The 22,162-nt window shown below is 37.1% G+C and overlaps 1 protein-coding gene across 4 annotated transcripts in view; it reads left to right on the top strand.

Annotated features, from left to right (window-relative positions):
* SPATA17 (spermatogenesis associated 17) overlaps positions 1-12,973 on the top strand; it is an 89,715-nt gene extending 76,742 nt beyond the window's left edge. For all 4 annotated transcript variants that reach the window (XM_056357114.1, XM_056357113.1, XM_056357112.1 and 1 more), the window contains one exon: positions 12,705-12,973. In XM_056357114.1, the coding sequence (XP_056213089.1) occupies positions 12,705-12,785 (81 nt within the window). In that variant the 3' untranslated portion in view covers positions 12,786-12,973. The remainder of the gene's footprint in view (positions 1-12,704) is intronic.
* Positions 12,974-22,162: the final 9,189 nt, after the last annotated feature.

Genomic DNA, 22,162 nt, shown 5'->3' with positions numbered 1-22,162 from the left:
CGTAATGTATTTCAGCCCAATTCAGTTTGCCATAATATTAAATTAAAAAGGCTATATTTTGAAGTCACTTAAAATTCTTTATGGAACATATCTGCAAAAGCAAACTACTTATTATTTGATAGTACTCACCTAGACCATGTTTGTGCTGGTTAAATAGAGTTGAAATGAAAGTAACAGAAAGCTTTTCACCATCCTCTAAGAAATATGTGGTCCATATAACAGTTGAAAAATGCAGGTATAAGAACTGATCCTCAGTGCCTAGCATAACTGAGATATATCCATTGAGCTAGGCTAATCTGTGTCAGGTAAGGATCTGGCTCATAGTGCGTATAATCAATATGTAGATAAATGTTATTTAGAAACAATGTTCTAGGAAAAATGGTGTTACCCATTTTCACAGAAAAATAGACATTTTTAAATCTCATGTTTTAATACACGTTGACGGTCTCTTCTTGCGACCGATACGCTTAAGACTACAGAATGCTACATCTTAAAATAATGCCTGAATGACATGTTACAGTGACCCATTACAGTTGAACAGTTCTATAATTTGTAGTGCTATTAATACCTATAGCTGTTCTGGATGGATTCTAAGAGGTTATGCCAGGTATCTGCTCAAGCTGAGAGAAACGCTGCAAGTTTTTGTTGTTTCGATGATCTCTCCAGAAAGCAAAAGTAGATTATTCTCTGAGCAGTAGGAATTCAGTGCAGTAAAGTGGATTTTAGAGTAATCTACATTCCCTGAATAGGAAAAATTACAGTAAAAGATAGCTTTGTGCTCTTATGTGGAGTGAATGAGAGACTGTAAGTAATACAGACTGCTTGTTCTCTTAATGGCTTGATGTGAGCAGCTACTGCTTCTTTCTTTAAAATTTATATCATGAATCAACTCTGAACTCAACTACTCCATTTTAAATAGTACTATGATATTCACTTTGCAATACACTTCAGTGTTTATTCATTTAATGCAATGAACGAGTTGGTTTCAACATGCCCTTTATAAACTCAGGTTAAAAGGATGTTCCACCATGATAGAGATAAGAAACTATATTCTTTCTTCTCTTACAGTTTTTGTTGATCTCAGCATAAAATATGTAGGGAAACTGAAAGGCATATCCACATAAGGAGTTATTTATGAGTAGGTGTATTACCATGTGTTAATATTCTAGAATGAGAGTTATGGAATTATTCAGGAATAACCTTTCCACTTCAAATTCAGACTTCACTTCCATTTAAATAACCTTACAAGCTTTGAGTTAATGTACATAGGTAATAACACCTAAAGTAAAGGGGATAAGATATAAGGGCTGTGATGCACACAGTATCTGTTTCACAACTGTATTGGTTTTGTTTTCCATAATGAGACTGTTGGAGTAGGAATTTACATTTTGACTGCGATAATAGGAACCGATAATATTCCCAGCCAGCAGCTTTGAGACAGTTAGGATCTCTCACCTGTAGTTGTATAAAGGAATGACAGCCTAAGTGGTAAGTGCTGATCATTAGCAACTGAATAACCCTCATTTTAAAGTATAACTTGTTAGATATCAGAGTCTCAGACATGGGGGGTGGGGGGAAGAAAAAGAAAAAGAGAAACTATACAAACATTGCATATTAACTGACTTTGTACACTAATGCGAAGCTGCTTGATTGAGCAGTGTAGTGTCAACCATGTCTTTCTTCTAATGCTAAAAGTAATGCACATAGACAGAGTGACAATCAGAGTACAGCCTCCCATCAGCTGTAATTAATCTTTTAGTTAACAGAGACTAGAAAAGCTTCTCATCAGCCTCTTCTGAAGTCTGAGGCACCCTGTTTTTTGATGTTTGCATTCTGAGTAAAATTGTCCCCACCAGTTCTAACAAATTGAAACACCAGGCTAATTATGGCAGCTAATGAAGTGTGTGGAATGGTCACAGCTTGTCGTGAAACTGTTCCTTCAGCTCAGATTAGAGTTTCATCAATCACTTTTTTAAACTGATCCAGAATTGCTTCTGCCCAGTGCTTGGCATTTTTAATGCTGTTTCTGTAATTGGTTTTTTCCCCAAAGCTTAGGCTATTTTTTGAAATATTACATTCTCAGGACAGGACTTACAAACTCCAGTTTATAAAAAAACATTTCATTATCGCCTCTATCAGCTGATCAAGTGCTAGAAAGCCAATAAAAGAAGCAGAAATATAAAATTTGATATATTGCTTTTAATCCAGCTAAAGGTAGCAATAAAGCATATACACATATATGTATATGAATCATTATTACTGTGGGCTGGATGTATACTGCAATCTCATGAGACATGGTTTGTGGGCTGGATGGTTCAAATCCCACTGAAGGACCTAAATGAAATGAATGAGTTGGTCTTAGCTTATTTCCTAGTGGATTGTGGTCCTCCATATATCACTCAAAGAGTTTGGCATGATTTGTAGTTTTTGCAGATGCCCAAGCCTTTGGCAGGAGGAAGACCAAAATGTGTTGCTGTTTAAAGAATTTCCACACTGCAGGTCAAATCCAAAGTCCTTAAGAGAAGTATGGAAAAGTTTACAGTATAACTTATATTGCTGTCAATGAATAAATTAGCATATAAAGCATTGTAAAAATTCCTAGTTCCTGTTCATTTATAAGATATAATAGTACTCAGCTATACATTGAAAGTTCTGCATAGACATTAAAGACATAGATGTTAAAGGAAGTCTAAGGCTAAACTCTTTCCTCAACATGGACAACTGAGTGTAGAATTTCGTTTGGATGTTATCCAGCTGAAAAATGAAATAAACTTTTGCTTATGTACTGCCATAGAATATGTTTGCACAAGCTGTTACGTTTAGTATATATAACTGGTATTCATATCAGAACCAAGACTGCATGATTTTAGGTTTTGAAGTGTTCAACAATCTGCTGCTTAAATTTGTGCTAATACAAGTAATCCGTTTCATTTTTCTGAACACTGTTGAATCTGAAACAATGTCTGGCTATAAATATCAGCTGTTCTGCTCCCCCAGAGTTTCTTAATCAGCAACGGTTTGACAGAACTAGCTTCATGTCAATGCCAAAACAAATCTGTGGCCCCCGAGTGACTAACCTGTGTTGTTGATGCTGTTCCTGAACTGTATCAAAGAACCGGTGGATATACACAGGGGGAAAAGTGCCACTGAAAGATGAAGAAAAACATGACACACAAAGAAGATGCTATCATATATGAATAAATACAGACAGGAAAAATAGCAATAGGTATTAGCCTAAAAGCTGTTGTTCCAGTTTTATCCATTAGTGAGAGTGTTTGTGGAGACTGGATAGGAGCTGAGTAGTTTTTCTGGTGTTAGCTGATCTCCAAAGCAGGCTGCCTGCAAAATGAGAAAGGCCTTTTCCTGTTCGATCATTTCAATCTCTTCTGAAGGCAGCACATATTTACAAAACAGAAAAGCTGATTTTCTCTTTAGCTTTCATCACTTTTAGGGCACATTGCTGACTCATGTTTAGCTCATCACCCACCAGGACCCCCAGGTTCTCTTCTGCAGAGCTACCACCCAGCCTGTCAGCCTCCAGCCTCCTTTGTTCCAGGGTTAATCTGTGCCAGGTGATTTTGTCCATTTTGTGAGGTTCTGTCAGGCCATTCCTCTAGCCTATCTACACCACTCTGATAGCCCTCAACTGTATTGGTGGTACCCTTAGTTTGGTGTTGTCCATGGTCTTGATGGGAGTGCATTCCATCGCCACCTCCCAGGCCACTGATGAAGGTATTATACAAAACAGGTCCCCAGATAGCACCTGAGGAAATACATTTGTACCCAGGTTCCAGTTAGCATACAAATCATTCATTGCTACCCTTTGAACCTGATACTCCAGACATCTATTAGTCTGCACATCTAGGCTATAATTTACCAACTTGGCTAAAAAGATTCTCTGGGAGATTGTATTGAAAGCATTGCCAAAGCTCAGCCAGCATCCACTGTTCTCCTTTGATCTGCGTATCTAGTCGTTTCATCACAGAAAGCAATCAGGTTTGAAACCATCATCCAGAACAATGTCAAACCAAATGAAATCTTACTGAAGTACTAGTTTTGCTACATATGCCTAATACAATGCAATCAATGTGCTTTTATTTATTTATTTATTTATCAATTCTAAATAATTGCATCTTTTTTTTTAAACAGATACAAGTTAACCTGATAAAGATAACAAATATTTTTGGGATTTCAACTCAGTTTTTCCTTCTTGTGTCCTAGTGGCATGATTTTAGCAAGTTAGGCGTAGATGCAACTTGATCTTGGCAGGGTAAACATTTTCTGGCTTTAGTCCAGCAGGTTAAAAGTGGTTCTGAGTTTGTCTTGGCAGTCCACACTTGGCAGCAGCTTCTTTTCAGCTGGAAAGAGAATGTGGTGGTTGAACAGATTAGACAACGAAAGGAGCAGTTTATAAATGGTGTAAGTCAAGATACTTATCCCTAAGTACATTATTTCCTAATACAAGTCCTGTTGCTAGCAGAGTGTGGGTGATGGACAGGCCAAGGAGTTGGTTTAAAAATATGAGTGCCATGATAAAAATGTCATTTACTTTTGCATCAGATGCTTTTGGGGCTCTTTATATTTTTCTGTACGCAGGAATGTATTGTTAGGCAGAGCTCCACCTCAGATTTAATAACTTCATAAAAGTTTTTTTAAAAAAACCCCAAAACTATGTATTACTCACCAGTGTTTCACACTTGAAGATGTTATTTATATGTCTTAATTAAATTAAGTAGAACATCTACTATCTTCTTCAAAAATATTTTCTTAAAATACCCTGCAAGAAGTAGACATTTGCATGACAATAGCAAATAAACACCTCTTGGGATTCTGAACACCTACTGAACTATTTCAACTGCACATTTGTTTTTTAGCTCAGATTCAGTAAAGTTCAAGGGTATCCAAGTATGAAATAGCTTGTGGAGAAATTCACATTGGTTTCTTAATTTAATTTACTTGTAAAAAAAAGGCTACATTAGTTGAAAAAATAGAATATTATCTTTGGAAATTTTGGTTTAAATACAGACATTCAGAACAGAATTTGGGTAACGTTGTTTCATAACACTGACTGAAGTATGGTACAGCATGCACTGTAACTTTATGTGTGGCAAACTATACTTTTAATACTGATACTGGCTCTGAATATGTCTAAAAGTACCTGAGAAGTGTACTAAAGGTGATTTGTTCTTCTTCAGTGGATTAGCTTTATACACGTAAATAGATTCATCATCTGAACAGTTATTTATAAAGGAGAATATATTTCTTTTTAAAGCATTACAAAGCTAGTACATGTTTGGGAGGGAGGACCAGACAGTGTCTGGCTTGCAGATCATCAATAAATGGAATAAATGGACTTAGAGGGTACAGCTGGGAATTCTGCCCTTCTTCCCCTTGGGCAACCACAACGACTGCAGGGTACTAAGCAAATGTAACAAATGCAAATTTGAACCACAAATCTTCATTGCTGGTTATATTACACATGACAAAAAAGACAGGCTAGTTTCAGAGCCCAGGTTAATTTTAGAGGGGCCATACTTACGGGAAAAGGTAATTCACTGGACCAAATCCTTCCCCTTTTTTCCTTTGTCCTTCCTTGCATGAAACTTCCATCAAAGCCAAGAGACTATTTGCCTTTGCTTGTGAGGAAGCACTGAAAGAGTTGACACATTTGTAATCCTTAATGAACACAGCTATTGCAAAATATCTGATTTGTTTAGAAATATTTGTACTCTCCTTGTACAATGGTTTAAACTATTGTGTTTTCAAAAGCATCTTTATTTCCTGTCATGTCATAGCTTAATTTGTGCAGTTTTGGAAGGTTGCAGTGAAATACGCTTTTGTTCCATTCTCCAAACTGCTTCTAACCATGCAGGAGCAGAAATAGGCTCTTTTCAAAGCTAGAAGACATCTTCTCTCACCATGCACGGATGAGGACAAGAAGTTTTAGAGCTTGACTTGTGTTAGCCAGTTATCTCCGCTTATCTCCAAAGAACAGATTAACTTAGCAGCTGAACTAAGAAAGCAAACTTCATTGAGCACGGATTTGTAGCAGAATGCTTCCTTCTCAGGATTTTAGGGAAAGGGAGGAATAGAGTTATCATTTCCATGTTGGGCTGTCACAGAGGAGCACACACTGCTGTGCTGCTTGCACTGGACATGCCATGCAGGAAGTATCTAAACCTGTGTGATTATCAGGTCAGTGGTTTTTCAAATTCATGAACCATAATTAGAAATCTTTCATAATTTCTAGCAAGCACTCTTTGGGTTTGGTTGCCTCATTTATAATCCAAAAGATTAAATGTGTAAGAGTCAGTGATAGTTAGAAATCTCCATGAAAATTTAAGTGTAATAATACTGAAATGTTTGTTACATAAATTAAATTGCAATTAATGTTTTCTCTTTCTGTTTGGAAGATAGGATATTAAAATCGTGTTGTTAGACTTCCTACTGTGAACATAATTTCCTGATTTTTTTTTTTACAACACATTATCATAATGTCAATAGAAGACTAAAACTAACAAGTAGAAAAAACTTGCCTGATGTAAGCATAACACAGTAGGTTATAAAGTTTCCTTTTATGATGACTATACAATACCATTTTATTTTAAGATCTAATAGCAAGTTGATTCAAAGGGTAAGGCTTGCACTTAACGAAGTCATTAAAGCAAGTAGAAAATTGCCTTCTACCATAGCCACCCAGTCTTTTTAAATCAAAGAGTTTTATTGTTGTTGGTGATGTTTGCATTTGCAGGAGGTAATTAGGGAATGACTTAGACATCACACCCAGAGTCCTCAAGCTTGTCAAGAAGAACCATAAACTTCACTTGCCAAAAGAAAAAAAAAAAAAAAAAAAGCAAGCAGCCAGTTTAGGTGGCAAATTGCAGAGAACAGAAGGGAACAGGATCATCAAATTTTAGGTCAGTCTGACCACCGCTGTGTTGATCCACAATATGGAGCAGCTCATAAAGTCTTCGTGGAAGTGCAGGTTTTTTCAATGCACTTACTCAAAAGAGCAAAATTTAGAGGTTTTAGAATTGGTAGCAGTAGCAGCCAGTTAAAGGAGGAGATAGCTGATGGCTCCTTGTCCTTGTCCTCCGCATTGCACTGGCAAGCTGGATGGGGAAAGGTGTCATTGTACCCACTTCGTCACAGCAGTGGTCACTGTCCTGTCGCTCAGGAGCTGCGATTAGGCATGCTTTTCCCTGGAAGTCAATACCTCCTCCTGACACAATGAGATCCAGCCCCTAAGGCATGAGCCAGGCTTTTGTTATTATCTCTTATTTGAAGGGGCTAGTTGACCCAATTGGTAAACACATTAGCTTTTCAATTTTATAGCCTGAAGTCATAGAAGACCTATTCCTCGGTTTTGGATATTTCTCCACGGCGGAAAGCAAAATCGGCAGTCTGTGCCCACCAGCCACAAAAACGGAGTTATGCCAAACAACTGTGTCCTGAACTTTATGGCTAATTAGCTGCTGAAGCTGTGCCCAAGAAATAGGTTCTTTTGCCCATGGGAAGAAGTGTGTAGCCATTATTAATGTCCCAGCTCATATCCCTCCATAGGTCTTACGAGCAAACCTGCTTAAAGAGACTAAATGTACAACAGGGAATTAAAAATTGAGGTACCCCTTTCACTGAGTGAAATATTGTAAACTTGTTTCACTGGGGCCAGGATTGGTGTCAATGTACTTTGTGTGAAAAGTGCAATAGAAGCATTAGTATTTGACAGCCCTGGTTGAAATAAGTGAAATTAATGGAGCTCTTTTCATATACGACAAGGCCATGGCACCCCTTTCATGCTGCTTACAGACAGAGAAAAGTCAATACTTTTTTATTACTTGATGCTGACCTACATTCTGCACTACAAGTGCCAGGCCCACTAATTGGTTTCAGTTGTGAGAAAAGTTTGCCCCAAAGAAATACTGGAGCAGATAAATCAATCTTTTTTAGGGCAGCTTAGTGGGTTTTGAGCACTTGAAATGACATTTGTGTTGTATTGACAGAATGGATTGTTACACTCATTTTGTCATGTCAGAAGGCCCTGTACTAGTTGGAAGTACTGTTAACCAGTATTGATAAATTTGCTAAGAATAAGTTAGCTGGATCAACGTTTTACTGGTATAACAGCTTGCCATTTCTGGTTTGCTTCCTTGTTAGAGACCTCTGTGGCTATTAATAGGTCAGGAGGCTTGCTATGACAGCTCAATTTAAAACTCGAATTTTACTATTACGACCATTAGGATCATAAGGAATACTTAAATATGACCACTTAGTATTAAACAGAGGGGGTTGTGGACTATGGCTGTACAGCGCCACTTGGCAGTACTGCCTGGTTTTCCGATGAGGTGTGCAAATGAGGGGTGTCCCAGCTTTGTGGGGAAAGCAAGTGGTGGGCTTACCCTGCACTAGCAATGTAACTGCTGCGTGGACTGTTATGCAGAATTTGGCATTGCCTCCTCTAAAATCTTGATGTGTACCTGTGGATGTTGATTTCAGGCTAAAGAAAAGTGAGTTTTGTTCCCCATTTCGTTCAGCAGCATGAAGATAGTACTAGGATTCGAGCAGCTGTGCCCACTTTTCCTTCTGCCATTGATTTTTAACAGATGTTACCTACAGTAGTAGGTCTCTATAGGAGCAAAAAATAATTCCAGCACTACAAAAAAGTTTTTTTATGAGATACAGACCTTTTGTGGATTGGTTTAGTTTTTGCACAGCACATGGTGTCATGTGCTGACATTGTGCAATTATAGAGTGTATTCAGTATTGTTAGATTGTCTCGGAAGAGGACTTTGCGCTCAGACAAATTTACATGCATTCAACCTAATGCAACTTTAATCTTCATTTATGCAACCAAACCTCTCTTTATGCAACAAAATGAAATTTTGTCATTATAGAGAAAGACTGCAAAGCTGTAAATTAGGTATCATAAGTGTATTGTTCCAAGTTTATCACATGCTTAACAGCTTCATAATTATTATGGACTTGATAGATTTGCTATAGGAAATTACCTGAAGTGTGTCTGCAGAAGCTGAGAATAAATGGTCATAATGGTACTTTCTGGCTGCTGTCGGCCTATTCTTGCTTTGGTCTGAAGCACCTGACTTTCTAAATCATTACGTTTCCAAGAAGATACTTAATTGTAATTCCTGTCTCATTCCAAAGTGCATTTTAATATTACAGGAAATCGTACAATACTCTCAAAATTGAAAAGAAACAAAGTTAGTGCACATTTATCACTAGAACATGAGGGAATGCATTCTTGAAGGCCTTCAAGCTGATGCGTTGGTCCATGAGGTCTTGTTGGTTTGCCATTGTTACCTGTACATCATCTGTATTTATGTATGTCTGCCTATTCTGATGTAAAATCTCTTGAGAATTTGCTTTAATAATAGCATTCCAAAGATAAGCTGCGAGCATTTAGCAAGTCTAATCCACGACATCAGAGTGTGCTGATTGAGCCGAATCTTTGGTGGCTTTATGTCACCTTTGTTGACTTCATTGTTTAGAACTGATGAGCACACGTGACAGTCAAGTAGTCAAATATATCAAAAGGGTCCGTAGGTCTTGTTGAGCTCTGTCAGTTGAACTTGAGTCAATTATGATTTACCAGGGTGAAAGGAGTCAAAGCTTGACAAGGTTAAAAAGGAAGTGTTATATTAACTTTGTTTCGGAGTTTAAAAATAGGTCTTGGGCCTGAGAATTAGAGGTTTCTGGTGCTGAGAATTATACAGAATGATTGAAGAAAGCATTGTGGAAAAACTCCATAAAGCTCAGCTCCATGCTGCTCTGATCCTGAGACCGCAAAACGGTAGGGTCAGTCCCACCAATATGTGGGAGTTTGTATTTATAAGCGAATTCATTCCATCTACCAGCAATGAGGGAATAACAGTGAAAAGAATTTTGAAGAAGCCTGTTTTTCTCCACTCACAATTGTTGTTCTTGCAACTTCAAAAGGATTATTTACATACCTTCATACATCCTAGACTATGCAGCAATCAGCTTAAAATCAAGAAGATCCTGGCAGTCTACCAGAACCCACCAGCAGTGCATTGCAGTGCTTCACTGCACGATTTAACTTACATTTCACCATCAAATTAGGTAGATGTGAGAACCCAGCTTCTATTTCCTTTCCCTTTGTGGCACAGACACCCTTCAGTGCTGTGAGGTGCATCTTGCAAGGCCACGTGGTGTTTTCAGGCTGTACTTTCTCATACCTGATTAAAATCTAAGTCTTCAACTACAGAAATGCCTGGGGTTCTTTTCTCAAAAATATATTTATATTTTATATGCATACTGTGCGACATTTATCTGGTGCACATTCTAAACTTCTTTGATTAGCCTAACCGTAAAGGCAGCAACACTTTTATTTATCCATCAGGCTATGTGATGTTTCCTAAATGTGGTCAAACATAACTGCTGTCGTCATAATCGGAGCCAGTTGTTTAAATGCTCAGTTGTGAGTATCTAGTGAAATAGCTTTAAATAACAAGATAAACAGTACAGCTGCCAACCCAAAGTAATCTTACACCGAGGGGGCGTGTGGCACAGAAAATTTCCTCTTTGTCATTTTGATTTGAGTTTGAAGCTGGACCTGGGCTTAGTTCCAGCTCAAAAAACTGTTCACTTCAAAGGCTCCTAAATTGTCCCAAGGAGCTAATTTTGGCAGCCAATTGTTTTTGTTTGGCTAGGCATCCTAATAGCAAAAGCCGTCTGCTCCAGCAAATGAAGACTTCTTCAGTGCTCAGACTTCCTATTCCTGATTTTATCCTGATGTGGGGGGGGGGGGTACACTTTTACTGGTTTCCCTGTCTCACCCCAAGTTCACTGCTTTTTTTGTTAAACTGTACCTAACCGTCCTGCATGTAATACTTCCTATTTTCAAAATAAAGGATCCTGTCTTCTGCTCTGAATTACTGCTTCATCCTAAATTACAGCTGTATTATCTATTTGCTTTCTCGGCAACTAGAGCTGGGTTTTTTTCCATTCCCCTGAACAATATTAGCCTGGTGGATTTACTGAATAAAATACATGTAGCTTCACTTTCAAAGGGAACTATTTGCAGTTATGCTGGAGTTATAACAATATTTATTATAATAATTACATGGACAACTTTTCCTGCAGTAAGAAGGTGCTTGTGATGCCAAGTACACCATGAAAATTAAAAAAACTGTGCTGTTTTTAAAGTATAATAGGAAAATATGCAAATAAGCTTTCTTGGGTAAGAAATTGGGCAGTACAAGGCATAGAGAAACATTAAAAATTAAATCCTGTGAACAGTTAAGAATGGGGCAGTACTCACTTCCATACCACACAGAGAGTATGTCGTTTTGCGTCTGTATGTCTACCTTGCTATTTTAAGATTTACGCACCACAATGTTGGAGGAATCATAGCAAATAAATTGAAGTATGAGATGTAAGAAATGATGTGGTCACGGTCTGGCAATGCACACTGCAGAAGAAAGGCAGGCAGGCCATGGCAGTGTTTGCAAGAAGCTTACCAGAAGTTGTAGTTGTCCTGTTTATGAAGATTCAGCTAAACTATGGTCTGTGAAGTAGCTATATCTAAATTAGCCACGGAATGATAATTCTGCTTCATGTCATTTTTCAGAAAAAAAGTTTTCATTCTTTTTAAGAGAAAACAAAACTTTTCAAATTGTGAAGTGTGTTGAAAAGGTGAAAAATTTAGCTTTCATTCACCCAAGCACTTTCACAGAGCATCATGTTGATGATAGAAAACAGCAGAAAGTGTTCAGACCAACTTCTTTCGTCGAAGTTAATCAACAGATCCTAGAAAGCTGGTAATTCGTCTGTGGCATGTTACTTTCTGAAAGGGAAAACAATTTTAATGCAAAACAAACATTTTGTATTGATGACACTATTCCCTGTATTTCTAGGGTCAAAGAAAATAATTTTATTAAGAATGCTTTAAAATCTTGATCTGAAACACCACAGACTTGCTCATTTAGCATGAGTGTTTATTAGTAAGTAGTTAAATCAAAATACTCTTTAGAATACTTAGATTATTTTACTTTCTTGTTTGTTGGCTGTATTTAGATTGTGCTCTCAGGTCACAGGTTGACTTACATTTCTCTCTTATTCAATTTAGCTTTGTAAGCATTTTCATTTTAAAAAAAATGAATGCACTTTTCCTGGAAAAAACATGTTCAGGAATCACCCTGCTTGTATTTTTTCTACCGGAACACCTAATAATTTTGTGGCTACTAATACTTATTGATATATATTCATTTTATTACCATTTCTCAGGGAGCTGGTTTACTATCCATGTTTGAATGTTAACCAAGGTAGAAAAGTTAAAATATTGCAAGGATATTTTGCTGCCTTTAACCTACCTGGTTGCCAAGGAGGAGAATAAGATTTTGTATACCATGATTTGCAAAAGACTATAAAATCATTTTTGGAGCAGGAAATATTTGCAGTGCCTATAGTCATTTAGAGTTTGAAATACATATTTGCTTGCAGTTAAATCAATCAGTCCTTGTGCTCTTCTTCAAAGTAATATACATATAATGAAAAAAATGTATGCCTCTATACACTATTTTGCATCATTTGCATTCTAATTCATATGATGAAATGTAACTAGAAGACAATATTTAGAGCTCTAAAATACCTATTAAAAAAAACACTGAACATGTAAAACTGTGAAAGCCAACTTAACACTTTTTTTGTCTCTCTTATTTCTTTAGGACTTTCGAACAGTGTTACCATCGATTGTTCTCTTCGAAAAGTTTGGGAAAACTTATTCCAGAACTGGTCAAATAGTGTAAACTAGACTGTATAAGACACCTGATAAGTAATCAATAAATGTATTTCAGCAAATGCACAGCAGTATGTTGATGGAGTGTCCCATAAAGTACTCTTTCTGTAAAGCAATGTATACTGTGTCTGAAGTAGTCTTAATTGGTTTTGCTTGATCTTTAAGCAATACAGCTTCCAAGATTTATATTATTTATTTTTTTAAAAAAAAAATAATAAAAAATATTATCTTAGGAAAATGGTTTCTGAAATTGCTATATTTTCTGTAATGTAAATCCTTTAGGATACAGAACTAGAGTAATTAAGTAACAGACTTGGAATCATGTTTGTTTATTACAGATTTGTAAATGAGTTTAACACTTAAAAAAGAAAAAAAGTTTAAAAGTTACATCTACGTTGTTTTTTCTCACAACTATAAATGGATCTGGTTCATCATTGTTGTTCATCATTTTCAGTGTTAATATACATCCTTTTTGGATACTGATTCATCTCTTCAGAAGGACAGGATAGGCTCTTTACATGGAAGATACTATTTTATATACTTTTAGCACTTCCTTGGGTGACATAACATCAGCGTGGAAAAAAGAGAGTTCTAACAATATATACACCTTATTATTAGATCGTTTTTTCTATAGCCACTTGATTTCCTTTCTCAGTAGCTGTGTATTTACTCCTAGTGCCATGTTATGTGGGTACATAACCATGTCGTGCTTGGCAAAGAGGAACACATTTGATCACACAAAACTGGTATTGCTGTGTTCACTAGCACGCAATCCTGCAAAATATCGAGTATCTTCAAAGCCCATTAGCTTCAAAAGACAAACAATTCAGTGTCATGGGAAGACTTCAGCATTTCTTAAGAGCAAATTGTAAGCTAATTCTTAAAATCATGAGTGAATTTTTACAGGAGTTTTGTGCTGAATCTGCTAGGATACCATGTTTGCTTTTCACATCATTTGACTATATTTGAATCAAATGTATCTGTTCATCTGTTGCTCAATGGTAGGCTTTTTATTACTGAATTTTGTTATGTGATTCTTTTTTCCTCTACAAATATGCAGAAAACCTCCATGAGATGTCTGTGTGAATACTTTCTGGAGTCACAAAATTCACTTCTGCGGTTTTCAACTGTTAGCCTACGTGAAAAAAGTTTTACTGCTGTCATACATCAGAGTAAAAGCACTTTCAGTTCCATTACAGTAGGTTATGGGTGCAGACAGCGGGCTGTACTGTTGTTACTTTTTGTAGTTTGTCATTTTCAAGCTTTGAATAGTTTATTCTTCTGCATGTCAATGAGAAATTAACTTTGGGAAGTGAGAAGCAGCCAGCTCAGTGGCTGGGTCTCCCCTGTAAGATTTAATCTGACCAAATGTATCAGAGTGCTTTAGATGTTCATGGAAGGGATTGAACATGAAACTCTTGTGCAAAACTGTTGATGAATAAAGATGCCACAGTAATTTTTATATGTGAGAGTTATCTATTTGATTGCTTCAGCTTTAAGGTAGTTCATCCCAGTAATTCACCCTGTGTTGCCTCTTTAACTTCGTACCATAGTTTCCCATCAGTCCGATTAGAAATGCCTTTATCAGATTAATCTTTCTTTCTCTTTCTCTTTCTTCCTTTCAGTCTCTGTGACCCCAAGACAAAAGGAAGCCTACTATGCAGCCCGTACTGCACTGGCAGTAGTGCCCATAGCTAAGGGTCTGGAGCACAGATGGAGGTTAAAACCAACACTTCTAATTTTAATCTTTTGATGCATACACGCTTTTCCTCCTCTTAAGAAAAAAACCCCAACTTTTCCATTTCTAAGCCGCTAGGTACTTGCCAGAAACCTTCTTACATGAAAACAGATCTGTTAATTTTATTAGATAAATAAATACCCACAAAATTAATAAAGTATTAACCGTATTGCCTGCCAGGTTTGGGTTTTGGGGTTCTTTTACCAATTAAGTTTCATAGGGAATCAATACTTTTCTTTAACTGGAGCTCACACAGAATTTATGTCATTTGTGGGCATATATCATCCAAATTATTTTGTGTGGCCACACTATAATCCCAGAACCCTTCAATTTCTCATTAAATACATTCAGCACTTATGCAGTACATTTATACAAACTATTTGATAATTATTCTAGTGAGACCTTTACCAATTCTTCCATTAAGTATAGACTTTTTATTATTTTTATTACTCTCTTAAACTGCATATAAACACATGCAGAGAGTCAACAGAGGATTAGCTTGAATATATTTTGAAATAGAAAAACATGTCAAACTCTGAAGCTTCAGATAGATTTTTAATTTTTTTATTATTATTATTATTTATTTTTTTTTTTAGTTTTAATTCCCAGTCAGATGCTGCAGAGTCCAGGAACCTTTGTAAGCATGGACTAGGGAACCTGCCCCTACATTTTTTCTACCTATGGATGAGGCTGACAGAGAAAACTCTCAGTATTAAAAGGAACTGCTAGTAAAAATATCCCAGTTTTGGGATACCTTCGGCATGTTGTACTCCCTTGATTACAAAAGCTCAGAATGTATAATATAGCGCAGAGAACACCAGTAGGTTTTTATTATGTAGAGGAACTGGACATCAGGAATCATTCAAAAATAACTTGGAAGTGAATGCTAGCAACTCTGCAGTATATAGGAAAGGAGATAAAAGATAAACTTTAGCCCTGTGGTGGACCTAATTTCTGTAACTCTGGGATAGACTACCACTTCCTTTGGTAACCCTCTGTGGCAAGCAAGTGAATGTGTCTGTCTGGCAAAGAAAGTTTTTCTGCTGTCTTGTTTAAATAAAAAATGTTTGCATGTAGCAAACTTAACAGTTTTTATCTAAAGCCAGTTAAAGATAAAATGTTGATTTTTTTTTTTTTTTGGCAATAATATAGTGAACAAGACAGTAAGGATCTTGATGAAGTCATTAAGTAACCAGTCTATCACTATAAACACTAAGTGACTGTGTGATTTTACTTTACTCCTGTTTATCTTTCTTATTGATATAGTTTACCGTATCAATTTTAGTTATCAAATTACTCTTTGTAATATATTTGGAGTAATGTATTTTTAATATTCTATTTACTGTAGGCTTTCCTTATTTATAAAATTGTTGTTTTATAACATTCCGATAATGAATGGTGTGTACTTTAGAGAAGGGTTTTCTCTCTTATAGGGGATGGTACAATCTGTTCTCACAGTACAAAATCTTAACACACAGAATGGGTATAGATAAGGGCATCGGGAAAGGAACGCTGAAAATTTGAAATGGACTCATGGATCTTGATGACTCTGAACTTATGTAGCCTCTTAGAAATGTAGTTAGCTATGACATTTAGCAAACTACTCCCAGCAGTATCTAAAAATCTAAAAGAATCACTGTAATGCCAGAGAAATAGACAAACATAAGAAACTGTTTATCAGTCTTCAGAAAAAGAGGCATAATTACCCTAATTGTCCCATTAAATGTATTTCAGTCAATTGTAGTTGAACAAAAGCGAACAGTAGAACGTATATAGCCAAACTCTACCAAAGCAACCTCATTGCTGTTCTCTGCGATAACAAAATATGGCCTTCAGCGAGGCATGCACGATCCTTGCTTTTCAGCCACAGGAACAGACATATTTTTTGTGATTGGGACTGGTTTAGTCCACATGTACAGAGGAAAAAAATTACTGTTGGGTTTTTTCATACTCATGGTTGAAGAGGCTTATGAAACACCTTTAGGAAGCTGTAGTTACTGGAAAGAACCTGTCATACTAGCTCACTAGTAGAGTATCTCTAGCATGTCACTTAGAGATCTTTGTTTAATGTATAAAAAGTCTGGAACATCATACTTTGATGTCTACCGATATCTGAACACATTGTATAGATAGCAGATCTTGAAAGAGTCAAATAATAATGTTATTTATTTCTATATCAGATATGCTGGCCTACTTGCCAAGCACTAAGGATTCAAAGCCTCTGTGCTACTGGCCAACGATCTTTGTGTTTAACCACCACTGCGGATCACAGCACTCATAAAAAGGATTCAGGCGAAGACATTAAAATGGAAGAGCAATGTGCTAGAAGTTGCTCACGACATCTCGCATCATGAGATTCAGGGCTATTAGAAAATGTCTGGTAACTTCTTACCAAATCTATCCTTTGTTACTCAGAGGATTAAGGATCTTTCAGTGTTGCTGCCCAATAATTTTGTTTGACTCCTACATAGCTGATGTTGTAAACACAGAAAAATATCTTAATTTAGGTAATTTAAGAACTGCCTTCTGGGCAGATCCAAGATGTTCTCAACGCTTGCCAGAGAAAACATTTAGCTTGTAATGCCCTCTAGAGGCAAGATGGCTATAGTAGCGTTGACCACGGCTTTACTCCACACTTTCTGGTCCAACTGTGATGCTGTCGCTTTCAAGGAACCGCTTTTTTTTTTTTTTTCCTTTTCTTTTCTTTTTTGTTTTCCTTTTTCTTTTATTTTCTCTCTCTCTCTCTTTTTTTTTTTTTTTTTACCGTATAAGAGCAGAGGTCTTAGAACCGTTAAGGGCTCTGCAGTTGATCTAGATGCCTCATTCTTGACTTGTACTGAAGCGGTCTCAGCTGACATGTGGCCATACTTAAACTGCAAAGCAAGATGGTCATGCTTGTAGACAATAATGGAATTAGACATACCGATGCTTGACATTGAATAAGACTCTGAAAGCATCAAAATTAAAAAAGATTGCTAGACGTTTACAGTTATTTCAAAGGATGTGTTTGCAGCATGTCTTTCATAAATCCTCGGTCCTCAGTTTACTGAATGTAGAAGTTCTGCGTAGTTGGCTTTGTTAGAAAGATGAGGAGCTCTGCCTTTTACTGGTGGCCATGGGCTCCTATACTGGGAATAGCAGAGGCTGAAAAGCTGAGGATGTGCATAATTCCTTAATTTTAAAACCTGGATTACCCGAATACAACAGAAACACTGAACCACAAAGGAGTCACATCCATGCAATCAGCAATGGAATTTCAGCCTTGAAGCTTTTATTTGTCTGAACTGTATTTGTAAAACTTTTTTTTTTTTTTGTGAATTTTCTTTCCTGTGTTGACAAAGGTTTCTGGTATGCCTGGAAGAATGTCAACAAAGAAGCTCAGACAATGCAAAGCTGGCTTGGCTTTGTATTCTTCCATCTTTCAGTAGTTCAGCTCATTAATGAGAAAATCATCTGGCTGCTGGCACAATCAGATACAGTCACTTATCAGTACATTGAGTTCAGTTTATAGTACTCCGATTCATATTCATGATCAGAGGATGCAGTGGAGCAATTCATTAGTGCACTGCTGCATTAAGCATTCACTGCCAAAATGTGGCATAGTGAGAGTTTGCATTAAACCGCTTCCTTTGAGAATCTTTTGGTCAAGAAATTCCCAAGTGCAGAAATCTGTTGAGGTAAATCACTCGGGCACTTCAAGGAAAACATTGAGACTCAAATGTTATATAACATTTAGTTAAAAAAAATTCATTCACTGGTGCTATTGTATGTGTGACATGATTGCTCTCAAATACAAGTTTAGATTATTGTAGTGGCTAATAACACGTATAATCTAGATTAGAATTATCCCACACTGAATCCTCTTTCTTACTCTTAATTATGCTGTCTAATGAAAGGTGAGATTTTTTTTGTTTTGGGTCAAGGTATTCAACATCAAAACCCCAGCCTTCTCCATTCTGTGTGTTTGCTCATGGTACAAACAGGGGGCACTTGCAATTGCAGTCTGAGCTACTCAGTGGTAAGAGAGGAGCAGAAAGAAACAAAGACAGAATGGAAGTAGAACTGTAAACTAGTGATCACTCATACATAAGCAAAATAGGTGCTAAACTTTCTTTTCATGTGCCCTTAATGTAACTCCTCTCCCTTGATCGAGATTACTCTTGTTTTTTCTCACTGGTATTTTGACCAAAATCTGGGCCAGTGGATCGCTGCTAAGAGGAGAATATATGCATAATTTGTAAAAAAATACGAAACAGACTGCCCATACTTTGTTTTGCATGTTTTTGCAGCAATAATAATCACACATATACCTAATAGTTTTGAATAAGAATGTGTAGTGAGCTGTGTTTCAGACACTGACCAAACAGCCTCTGACATGGGTCTCCCATTACTTCAGAAGATAATGTCTGGCTTCGTTTTTCCTGTTTTCCAAAGCTGTGTGCCAGATGCTAGGTGAGACTCCCGTGTGCCTGCTAGGAATTGGTCACCCTCTTGATTTTTTTTTTCTGTGCTTGATCTTTGCTTTTTTGCTTCCACTTGTTCTGTTTTCCCTGCAACACAGGATACCTACCTCTGGTTTATGCTAATAGCAACATACAAAAGCCTTGTCAGAAACTAGTTAAAGATCAATTGGGAGAAAAAAAGCTCAAATCTTTAAGAAATTTGTGCCTGTAGGATTTCTTTCTCTCTTAAGCTTCTGTATCTTCTCCACTGCAAAGTGTTGCCATCTGCAGATGAGGCAAGAATTAGTTTGCCATCTATCTTTTGCTCTGGACAACAGAGCAATTGGGTACTCTGAAACAGTCAGTGTGGCTTTTAAACAACACCTAAACATTTCTTTGGAACAGAAAGGTCCTTCCTATTTCCTCACAGTCCCCTGAACACATATATGACAATGCCATAAACATGAACATTTTGCAACCATTGGCCTGACTGAACAGTTTGTATCTTAATCTCATTCAGAATATATCAATGTATGTAACGATGGGTATATTTTGTAAAACTAAAACTTCATCCTTAAGTCCTCCTTAGTCCAGATCATTACTTAAACTACCCGTATTGCTAGGCTCTGTTTCCAGAGTCATTTACAGCCAGTACAACCAGCTACAACTACTGAAGTGTGTAGTCGTTCCAGTGCTAAACCAGATGCCAAGAGCACTAGACTGTGTATCTAAAAACTTGTCCAGCTCTCTGCCCATCCCCTTTTTGGGGGAGTCTGTTGCGAGGACGGACACTGTTACGGTTTCACAAGAGGGTTCGTGTGCCCAGTTCAGAACCGAGACCCTTCTGTGCCACTACTGCTGCACAGATCTAAAGGAAAAAGAAATTAAAAAGGGGGCAGTGCAAGTTTAATAACCGGGGCAAACAAGCAAAGGAAGTAGTGACTTGAAGAAACATAGAAACAATCTTCCCCATGAAATCTAACTAATGACATTTATGGCAATTATTGGGAACGCTTTATCTAGGCCTCAAACAGGAAAAAGAAAAGAAAAAACTATTCTGGGCAAGGGCATGAGTCACGCTGCTTTGTGCAAGCCAGTGATGGCAGCCGCTCGCCATCGACGGCGCAGTGACCCAGAGCCGTGTCTCTGTGGTGAAGAACAAACTGGAAATTCATTGTTGCCCCCGAGAAGGCAGGAATTCTGACTGAGGCCACTTTTCGTGTAGGTGCTTGGTACCACAGCTCCTGCAACTTGTTAGTTCATCACTTGTAGTCTAATGACAGTTGAAGAGGATGACGGTGACAGACAGCTGTGTCTGTAAGCATCAAGAGAGAGCTTATGTTTGACCTAGTTCTGGAAATGATTAACACATGATTTAGCTCTCATTCATTTCTATTCATGGTCATATATATCACAGCTGTTGCTGAACACCAAGAATCAGGAAAGGTTTTTGATGACTTTATACTTTACAAATGCATAATCAAATGGTGAGAACTGGCCATTTACATTAACGAGATATTTTTCCTGTTAAAAAATCAGAATATTTTCTCCTGTTGCTCTGAAGTTTTTGTTTCCTTTAACCATCAGCTTATTCTAGTAATGTGAAAACAGTGATGGTGTATGTCATTTCTTATAAAATATATCCATCTGCTTATTTAATTCTTCACAGCTACTATACATTAAGATGAGACTACATATGTTATAACAAGTATAACTACAATATTGAAGAGGCTTGAAGACTTCCAAGTGTAAGTCTCCTTTTTTAATATTATATTTTTACAGTGAAGAATGCATGATTATTCCTCCAGCATAATCGTAGCTAAAAGGACAAGGTGCTTTACTGCATTGATGATGTTTAATCCGCTTACGTCTGTCTCATAACAAAGAAAAAAATTATAAATCTATGGCCAACTGGGAACTTCACAGTGCCACAATAGTTCCACATGTATGCACTTAGAAATTCATAGCTTTGTTAGAGGTAGCATGTAGTAGGTGATTTTGCTGCTCGGTAGCAACCTGGTAGATCACGGTGTCTGGACTGGGAAAGGATCTCCACTGGCTGGAAAGATTTCCGGCAGGTTTACTCGTTTGTCCTGAAGAAGGCAACACGGCACGCTGTGCAAACATAGCCCTTCTGTGAGAAGCTTTTAGAAGCTCTGAGTAAGGGCAGGCACGTGTGAGGTTTTGTATGCTAACATTTTGTTAGAGTTCACAGAATATTCAAATTTTTGCAGATCTCTCCCACATTATTACCTTCTGGGATCCCCAGCAGTGAAGTGTGTAAAATCTGGCTCTTTCAGGTATCTCTGTTGCTGTTTCCTATCATTTTCATCCACTTGTCTGGCTCTTCTTTGATAATGACTGCTCCAAATACCAGCAGATTTTGATAGGACTTGCTCACCTCTCACTGGTCTTTGCTTCCAATCTTCATGCATCTGGCTGATACAGACAAACTCGTAAAGGTTCAGATGCAAAAGATTTTCAAAGCTGCTCTAGCTGAAGGCCTTCAAGCTTGAAAAATGTGTTCTTTCATCAGAGGTTTTTTTAAAAGCAGATAAAGAATTGGCAAAGAAAGTAAGGGTAGTTTTTTACAGAGCTTATTGTATTGACATGGGTTAAAGAAATTGTTCTGACAATTTAAGAAATTAGAAAAATTGAAACTTCTGTTTCATATCGTAAATGTTTACTAAGTGTTTTGGTTTTGTTATACATATATTTTCTCAAAGCCCAGCAGTTACCCAGAATTAATATTTTTTTAAAAATCTGGCTTTACGTCCATTTGGGAAGAAAATAACAATATCTGTGCCAATGATTCTTAAGAATTCTTCTTTCTAAGGAATCTCAGATTCTATTATAAACATGAAAAAATCATTTAAACAGCTGAAATTTGAAAGGCTTAGATTTGCTCCTCATTATGTATACATAAAGATAGGTTGAGAGAAGATTCACCTTGAACAAGTCACTACCAAACGTCCTGCTGAGCCTGAAAACTAGTAGGCTGCCTCAGTTTTCACACTGATAAAAGGAAACTGGCTAGGCTGTTTTTTCAAAATATGTTAATAAACTGGCTCTTCAGAGCAAGAACACATTTAGCTGATACATCTGTTACTCAGATTGTCGCACAGAATTAGAAAACAAAATAGTAAGTATTTTATTGCTATCTAGAAGTTAGAAGCAAGGACTAGGGAAATAGGTCTTGGCACTTTC

Source organism: Falco biarmicus, chromosome 12 (assembly GCF_023638135.1).
Source record: "Falco biarmicus isolate bFalBia1 chromosome 12, bFalBia1.pri, whole genome shotgun sequence".
Lineage (NCBI taxonomy): Eukaryota > Metazoa > Chordata > Aves > Falconiformes > Falconidae > Falco > Falco biarmicus.
The sequence above is the reverse complement of the archived record's forward strand: the minus strand, read 5'-3'. Positions and strand labels throughout refer to the sequence as shown.